Source organism: Psammomys obesus, unplaced genomic scaffold, assembly GCF_907164565.1.
Source record: "Psammomys obesus unplaced genomic scaffold, mPsaObe1.curated_primary_1811, whole genome shotgun sequence".
In the NCBI taxonomy this organism is placed as follows: domain Eukaryota; kingdom Metazoa; phylum Chordata; class Mammalia; order Rodentia; family Muridae; genus Psammomys; species Psammomys obesus.
The window spans coordinates 350,641-359,924 of NW_026590707.1; the positions used below are offsets into that span (position 1 = coordinate 350,641).

At 41.7% G+C, this 9,284-nt stretch overlaps 1 protein-coding gene across 3 annotated transcripts in view; it reads left to right on the top strand.

Annotated features, from left to right (window-relative positions):
• LOC129678014 (signal recognition particle subunit SRP54) overlaps nt 1-9,284 on the top strand; it is a 65,742-nt gene that overhangs the window by 37,754 nt on the left and 18,704 nt on the right. For 2 of the 3 annotated variants that reach the window (XM_055608689.1, XM_055608688.1), the window contains 2 exons: nt 777-872; nt 3,022-5,140. In XM_055608689.1, coding sequence (XP_055464664.1) covers nt 777-872; nt 3,022-3,113 — 188 coding nt within the window. In that variant the 3' untranslated portion in view covers nt 3,114-5,140. Of the gene's footprint in view, nt 1-776; nt 873-3,021; nt 5,141-9,284 lie in introns of those variants that run through there. The other variant, XM_055608691.1, reaches the window with a different exon arrangement.

The window sequence follows — 9,284 nt, forward strand, 5'->3', positions numbered from 1 at the left end:
TTATACTAACAACATCCAGGAAAACTATAGCTTTAAAAAAGCACTTCTAGCTGGGCTGGGTGGCTCACACCTTTGATCCCATTACTCCGGAAGCAGAAGTGTAGTTCTCCTGCCTGGGAAGTTGTCTCCTACCAGCCCATGAAGTCAGGAGGGGCATGAGATGATGAGGACAGTCCTGTGAGCACCGTTGGGGATGACACACCCCAGGAACCACTTCAGGGAGCTGGTTCAACTCTAATGCCAGAGAACAGAGGCTGTATGCCCCTAGGTGTACATAATTGGTTGGAGCTAGGCATTTGCATTGAACAGCATGCTCCTACCATATAAGCAGGGACACAGTACCTAATTATCCTGTAGACAAAGGGAGGAGAGAGCTGAGAAGGGAGCTGTGTCAACCGCCATGTATCTAATGTGGTTGGGCATCTGTGTATAGACACACTCTCCAGATGAAGTCAGGCAGAGAGCAGGAGGCCCTGCTGGGAGAGGGAGTCCTGCACCTTAACGCCGAGCTCAGAATCGCTCTCTGGACTGGGAGGACTGCAACCTCAAACAGCAGGGTCCTCCCAACACTGTCTGGGTGTGGCTTATATAGCAAGTTCCAGGCCAGCCAGGGATAATGCAGTAACAACAAGGAAAAGCCTTTCAGATGATCCTTTATATAGTTTCTTGTGTTTTTCCTCAAAAGAAAAAAAAATTAATTTAGAAAAAGTTTAATAATCTGTGTATGACATTTTACACCACATCATATACTAACTAAATTTTTTTTGTTTTATTAGGTGGTGATATGTCTAAGAATGTGAGTCAGTCACAGATGGCAAAATTGAATCAACAAATGGCCAAAATGATGGATCCACGAGTTCTTCACCATATGGGTAAATATGAATTCTTGGTCAGTTGTAATAGGCAGTTAAATTTCTAAGGGTTGTGGTTTAATGGTAAGCTTTCTGTAGTGTATAGGAAAACCTGTTTAAAAGATAAGTGGGTGAAGGGAGCTGACCATCTGAATCCTAACTGACTACTTACTCATTCTAGATAAGGAAAAGTTTTTTGAACAGTTTTTTAAAAACTTTTTGAGTATCAGTCGGTATCTATATGTGTGTCTGATGTATATGCTGTGATTGTGTGTGCTCATGCTACTACTCTCATGGAGATAAAAAACAAACTTAAAAAAAAAAAAGAACTAACTCCAGCCTCAGCCTTGCCTTCTACCTTGCTGAAGCAGTGTCTGTCTGTGTAGTCCAGGCCAGCTGGCTCACAACCTTAATCTTGCTGAGTGTTGAGATTACAGATGCATGTAGCTTTCTGCATGGGTTCTGGGAACTAAATGTGGACATCAGGTTCAGCAGCTAGCACTTTTACCCACTGAACCGTAACCCCAGCTTAAAAATAAGCTGAGGTTTTATTTTTGATCTCTGCTGCCACCTGTGTTGGGATGGTATATGCATGTTTATGCCAGTACAAGTACACATGGCGACCGACCAGACATTTGCTATCCAGTGTCTTCCTCTGTTGCTCTCCACCTTTTTAAAGATGGAGTCTCTAGCTGAACTCACCTGGACCTTGCTGTGTCAGCCAGGCAGGCCACTGAGCTGCAAGGGTCCACGTTCTCTGCACTGCTCCCCACCTCCCAGCTGTTGTGCAGGTCTGGGTCCAGATTCAGGTCCTCATGCTTGTACAGCAAACAGGCACTAACCCCAAGGGGCCATCTCACAAGCCCGTTGTTTTCTCATCTTTAGAAACTATGTTCTGGGGATATGAGGCGGTGTGTGACACAGGGTCTCACTTTGTAGCCCTGTCTGTCCTCCCTGGTATGAGGGCCAGGCTGCCTTTATCTCAGAGAGATCTACCTGCCTTTTCCTCCCAAATGCTGGAATTAAAGGTTCTGCCACCGTTTCCGACTCTTCAGGTGTGATTTCTTTTGTATGGGGGGGGGGGGAGAGGGTCATTTGAGATAGGATTTCAGGTAGTCCGAGCTGGCCTGGATCTTGCTGTATAGTTGAGTTTGGTCTGTAGCTTCTGACTTCCTGCCTCTATCTCCCAAGTGCTGGGATTACAAATTTTGAGTGCTAGGGATTGAACCCAGAGCCTTTGTGCATTTTGTTTTTTAATTTTTATTATTTGTTTATTTTTGAGGCAGGGTTTTTCTGTGTAACCTTGGCTGTCCTGGACTTGCTTTGTAGACTAGGCAGGCCTCGAACTCACAGAGATCCCCTGCCTCTCCCTCCCTGAGTTGCTGGGATTACAGGCATGTACCGCTGCGTCCTGTGACTTTTCCCTATTTTTGATTTGGGTATTTATAGATAATATTTTTCAGGAGATTGTGACAAATGACATTTACTGTAGTTCTGGGCACATAGTAAGTGCTTAGCAATGGTGAATTATTTTTTCCTTAAATACTTTGAAATACAGCTCCCACCCCCCACTGATCAGTTAAAACTAATTCTAGTTCCAAGAAGACTTAGTCTTGACAGATAGCATGCTCTGTTTGGATTTCTTGATTGTGGACAGAAACAATGCTGAAACTTTTTTGTGTTTTAGCATTCATGGTAACTTCATGAAGCACATTTTTTCATTTTCCTTTTTAGATAATAAAGCAAATGTCACACTTTTTAATTTGGTATATTCTTTTTTAATTTTTATTTTTTAGTGTATTAATTACAGTTTATTCACCTTGCATCTTCTTTAAAAATATTTATTTTTTATTTTTATTATGTATGCAGAGTTCTGCTTACATGTACACCTGCATGACACAAGAGGGCACCAGATCTCATTACAGCTGGTTGTGAGCCACCATATGGTTGCTGGGAGTTGAACTTGGGACCTTTGGAAGAGCAGTCAGTCCTCTTAACCTCTGAGCCATCTCTCCAGCCCTCATTTTGTGTCTTAATTTGGTATATTCTTAAAGGCTACTGACTAAATTACTGTCAGAACACTATTTAAAGTACTTACACGTTAGGCAAAAGTAGTAACCATTTCAGAGTTTGCTCAGTGATGACCTTTTTTATTTTCCTTTCCCTCTAGGTGGCATGGCAGGACTTCAGTCAATGATGAGGCAGTTTCAACAAGGTGCTGCTGGCAATATGAAAGGCATGATGGGATTCAATAACATGTAAAGACACTGCCTTAATATAAACTGACGTGGTTGATTATGTTATCTGCTGAGACCTCAGAGTTTCGCTCCCTTTTGCAAATGGGGAAGAAGAATTTCCTTGCCTGTCTTGCCCTCATTCTTTTGTCTTACCCTTTCCTTGTCTTTCTTCCCTGATTTGATGTTTGGGAGGAGTGCCTGGTTTTCTGCGGAAGTCATAATTTCTGCTTTAAATCTATAAATTTTCACCGTCATAACACTTCTTAAGTTAAACAAATCATGTTGTAAAATTTAGTACTTAAAGGTTTTTAATTGTCTCAAAGGCCAAGCATACATTTATAAACAGTCATGATCAGTAAATTACATGATACTGAAGAAAAAGTGCTACAAAATAAAGTTCAAGTGATAAGTTAAAGGGTCGTTACTTTCTCTATGGTTTAACATTGCCAGTGTACCACCCAGAAAGTAGACACATGCCAGCAGATACATTTGAATTATCTCAAAGGTAGAATAATTTAATCATGAGTATTAGGAAATGTTATTTATCTTAGAATAAAATAATTATTACAAAAAACTTTTGCCATTTAAATTAAAATCAAGAATTTGGTTACAGTTAATAGTGTATGATGTTTTGTATCAAACTTAAATTTTTTACATGTTTTTGGAATCTCATGGTCCTTGATTGTTTTTAAAGCCATTTTGTGTTTCTTACATGCTATTGAAAATGATCTGTTTTGATAATAGATAATACATAAATTTGCTAATAGGAAAGTAATAATAAATTATTAGGCCTTGATTTTATGTATTACTAATAAGGCCATGACAAAGTTGGTTGGGTGATTGGTAACTGTTGCTGTGTGTGTCTTTGTGGGTGTACTTGTGCCATAGCGTATGTGTGGAGGTCAGAGAACAACTTTTTTTGGTTTTGTTTTTGAGATAAGTTCTCACTGTGTAGCTCTGGTGGTCCTGAGCTCACTATGTAGACCAGGCTGGCCTCAAATTCACAGAGATCCGCCTGCCTCTGCCTCCTAAATGCTGGGATTAAAGGCCTGGGTCACCATGTTGGGTTCCAGAGGACAACTTGAGAAGTCATTGCTCTCATTTCACCATGTGGAGCCAGGGATTGGAGACAGCTCAGGCACACTTGGCACCATTGCCTTTACCCAGAGAGCTATGACATTGGTCATTGGCCACGGTTAAAAAAAAAAAAAAAGCATGTGTGTGCGTGTGTGTGCGTGCGTGTGTGTGGTGTGTGTATTCCTGCCCATGCCAGAGTACATAAAATTGGAAGTGAAGCAACCTCAGGTGCACATCCTGGCCTTTGACATTGTTTAAAACAGGCTCTCTTGTTCACTTCTGTATAGCCAGGCTAGCTGGCCTTCAGGAGTCTGGGTTTTCTTTAGTTTTAACCTTCCATCTTGCTGTGGAAGTACTGGGACTACACTGATAACATGTCTACCTTTTGTTGGTTTTTGGGATCAGTCTGGTCTGGAACTAATGACAAGTCTCCTGCTTCAGCCTCCTGAATTGCAGGAATCTGTAAAGTTACCATTCTTCGAAAAGTATTCTCATAAAGAATGCAGTTCAGTTGGTCATGGTAGCGCTTAGATTAGGAGATTGAGATAGAAAGATCATGAATTGGGGCCAGCCTAACTTATGTAGACTCTGTCTCAAAAACCAAAACTATAACAAAAAGAATGCAACTGGTTTTTTTTGTTTGTTTGTTTGTTTGTTTGTTTGGGGTTTTTTTTGCTTAGGTACAATTTTTTGTTGTTGTTTTTGTTTTTGGTGGAGATATAGCTAATAATTGTTGTTTAGTAGAGGACTAAGATTTACCTGCTGGGCATTGTATGTATCCATGGAAAAATTGCATATTTTGTGTTCTGCAAAAGTGGTATAGCAAGATATAGCTATAGAGATCTGAAACCAGAGACAATGTTGATTATACTTTGCACGCTACATTTTCTGGGTATACATGTTAGTGATTTCTGTTTTCTGGGTATTTTGCTTTGACTTAATAAAGGTAAATGAGATGAACCTTTGACCATAACATCCTGAATGCCTTCTGCATGAGTTTTGATATTTTTTGTCTGATTCAAACTTTTATTTTTCAGAAACTAAACAGTGGCAAAAAAAAGGACAGTTAAAGATAAGGATGCCCCTTGTTCAGTGTATTAGTAAGGGTTCTCTAGAGTCACAGAGACTCTAGTCTCATGTACACACACAAATACACACAGCTAAGTTGGTCTTCTACATATGCTAGAATTCCAAATAAGTAGGTTCCAGTGGGGCCAATAAAGAAATGGATGTGCTAGCAAGGTGAGGGCAAGCAGACAAAGAACAAAAGCTTCCTTTTATGTGTTTTTTTGTTTGTTTGGTTGGTTTGGTTTGGTTTTGAGACAGTTTCTCTGTGCAGCTCTGGCTGTCTTGGAGCTTGTTTTGTAGACAAAACTGTCCTCGAACTTATAGAGATCCATCTGCCTCCAGAGTGCTGGGATTAAAGGTGTGTGCCACCACTGCCCAGCTTTCTATGTTCTTATATAGACTTCCAGCAGAAGGTATGGCCATGTTAAAGGTGTGTCTTCCTCCCTCAAGATCCGGATCAAAGGCCTGTGTTTCCCAGTCTTAAGATCTGTATCAAAGCTGTGTGTCTTCCCACCTCAAGATCCGGATCAAAGGCGTGTAGCTTCCTGCCTCAAAGGTCTGGACTAGAAGTGTATCCACCTATTTCAAACCAAGCAGAAAATCTTATTTCGAGCTTTTGAGAATCTAGCATTTTCCCAACTTGAGACATTAAATGCATCAAATATTGCATAGCACTGGACTGCTAAAGTTTATTATAAAGTTACTTAAACATATGCAAACAAAACACCCTAGCTGGCTTAAACAGAATGCTTACATAGTTAAAAGCAAAAACAAAGTTAGAAATTAAGTAGCAACAAACTAAGCTTAAAAGGGTAGATAAGCAAATTTAAATGTTTATTTTTTGAGATAATAGAATTATATCATTTCCCCCTTCTTTCCTCCTTCCAAGCCCTCCCATATACTCCATCCCTTACTCTCTTTCAGATTCATGGACTCTCTACTTGTAACATGTATGTGTATGTTTCATATGTATACAGACACAGTCTCACAGCAGACTCCCTGATCCTCCAGCTCTTAGAATCTTCCTGCCCCTCTTTTGAAATACTCACTGAGCCTTAGGTACAGGAGTGTTTTGTAGCAGTATCCACTAGGCCTGGGTTCCACAACTCTGCATTTTGATTGATTGTTGCTTCCTTAATGGTCTCTATCTGTTGCAAGAAGTTTGCAAGGAGGGGTGAGGACTGTATCTGTGGGTACAAGGACAAACAAACATTTGGAATGTAATTAAGAGTTATGCTGGCTTCCTAAGGTGGAAGTTGTAGATTCTCCTCCCAGATCTATGACTTCACTAACTCCTGGGTAGTTGGTTAGGTTTCCAGGATCAGGCATAATTTCCAGTTCAGTTAGAGAACTGTTGGCACCCTGAGGTACTGTGCCACATACATGTTCCGTGCTGGAGCAAAGGCATGACAGGCGGGAGCAGCTGCGAGTTCATATTTCCATCGGCAGATTGGAGGCAGGAAGAGTGACACATGGCAAATGGGAAGAGGCTTTTGAAACCTCAGCCTGCCCTGGAGATACCTCATCCAGCAGTCTACCCCGCCTCTTCCTTCCTAAACAGACCCACCAACTAGGGCCAGGTGTTGAAGCATATGGTCCTATGGGCTCGTTTTCATGCAAGCTACCTCAGCACCCAATCCAGGTGGGTCTCCTGGAAGAGCATCTGGAAGGGCCCTCAGCCATTCTTCAGGCCCTAACATACTGGTTTAAATTTTAATTACAGTGTTTTGAACATTATAGTATTTTATCAGATGTCATCTCACTGTCCTGCTTTCGGACTGAAAATTACTGGTATGATGCATTGGCATCTCAGTTGCTAACAGTATCTTAAACTCTACCTCTTGCCTGTGGCATATTGTAGTAGTTAGGTAATGTGTGTTAACTGTTCTGTGCTAATTTCTCCCAACATTTTAATTTTTGTTTTTTTGATACAGGGTTTCTCTGTGTAGCCCTGGCCATCCTGAAACTCTGTAGACCAAGCTGGCCTCAAACGCACAAAGATCTCCCCGCCTCTGCCTCCTGAGTGCTGGGATTAAAGATGTGCACCCCTACTGCCCAGCCTCTCCCAATATTTTGCACAAAGGAAGAACTTTACCGATGCTTACTGTTGCTCATCTCTGGTGTTGGGCGAAATCCTTTCACTGACTTAGAGTCTGTAGCTGGCTATTGATAGCCAGGTAATTTTATGCTTTTAGAGTGAGATTATGGCTATTTGACTAAGGTGACCCTTTCGATAAGTTCTTTTTGTTTGGTTTTGTTGGGGTTTTTGAGACACAGTTTCTCTGTGGAGCACCCTGGCTGTCCTGGAACTGACTTTGTAGACCAGGCTGGCTCCACCTACTTTTTTCTCTTTTAAGTGCTGGGATTCAAGGCACGTAGCACCAGGTAGCCAGGCTGGCGTGTGTTTATGTTTGACAACTCTTTGATTTCTCTTCCTCTAGTTTAAATTCACTTCGCTTAAGAGATTCTTATTAGCCTAAAACAATGCATTTATCAACAATGTTTGCATCATAAATGTTAAAAAAAAAAAAAAAACAGAAGCGGTAAGAAATTGTATGTAGTACCTGCTAAGAGGGATAATTGAGATGTGCCTGGCATTAAGAAATACCCCAACCACCCAAGAGTCAGCATCTCATTACCCTACGTGTCCTGAACACAAACCTTAGTGTATTGCTCTGAAGAAACAAAAGAATTAAGAAAACAGCTACAGATGGCCAAGAGGACGGAAAACTCCAGAACAGATTGCCAAGGGATGTAGGCTGTTCTCCGATCTAGTCTAAATTAAGTAAAGAGTAACAAGTTATCAGACCTTTGGGGAAGAAAAAGAAAAGTGTCCAATCAGGACTGAGGAGAGGGCTCAGAAATAATGAGCGCTCTTCAGAGGACGGGTTCAGTTCCAGCATCCAGCACCCGCTTGGCAGCTCTCCACCGTTTGCAGCTCTAGTTCTAGGCGACCTAACACACTCTTCTGCCCACCCCAGGCGCTGCATACACTGCAGGCAAGACACCCGTATAGTAAGATTAAAAAGATGACATTCCTGACACTCTTGATTTTTTTTGACAGGGTTTCTCTACGAAGCCCTGGTAGACCTCTTCTGTAGACCAGGCTGGCCGTGAATTCAGAGATCTGCCTGCCTAATGCTGGCGCTAAAGGTGTGTGCCACCGCTGCATGGCTGACATTCCTAACACTTGTCCAGCCTAGAGAAAACAAGGTGGAGCAGCCTGCTTATGGGTGTATTTTTTTAATTTTCTAAAAAAATAACACATTTTTATTTTAGAGCATTATTTGTTTTACTGTATGTGTGTCTATATGAGGGTGTCAAATCACATGGAACTGGAGTTATAGAGAGTTGTGAGCTGCCATGTGGGTGCTAGGATTTGAACCTGGGTCCTTTGGAAGATAAGCCAATGCTCCTAACTGCTGAGCCATTTCTTGAGCCCTGTATGTTTTTATTAAGCCAGATTCTTTTTTTTTTTTTTCAAATTTCTTATTTTATGTGCATTGGTATTTTGACTGCGTGTATGTCTGTGTGAGGGTGTCAGATCCCCTGGAACAGGTGTTACAGACAGTTGTGAGCTGTCATGTGGGTGCAGGGAATTGAACCTGGGTCCTCTGCAAAAGCAGCCTCTGCTTTTAACAGCTGAACCATCTCTCCAGTCCTCAGATTATTCTTGTTTCCTAAATCATACATTTGTGTAAGTGAGTGCAGGTGCCTGCCAAGGCCAGGAGCGCTGGAGACAACACTTAGAGGCTGTTCTGAACTCACTGGAGCTGGGTGTAGGGACCAGGTTTCTCGGGGAGCGGCATGTGCTCTTTACTGTTGATCATCTTTCCTGCCCCAGACATGCTTCTTTCCAGGGATAAATGCATGACTGCATCAAGTGAGGAAAGCATAAAATGACTGCTAATATCCACATTTTAAGAGTTGCGCTTGCTTGCTTTTTATACAGGCATTAAGTGCTGGGTGTGGTGGTCCATGCCTGTAATCCCAGCACTCAGGAAGCAGAGACAGGTATATCTCCAGATTTTAGGCCAGTCTGGTCTACATA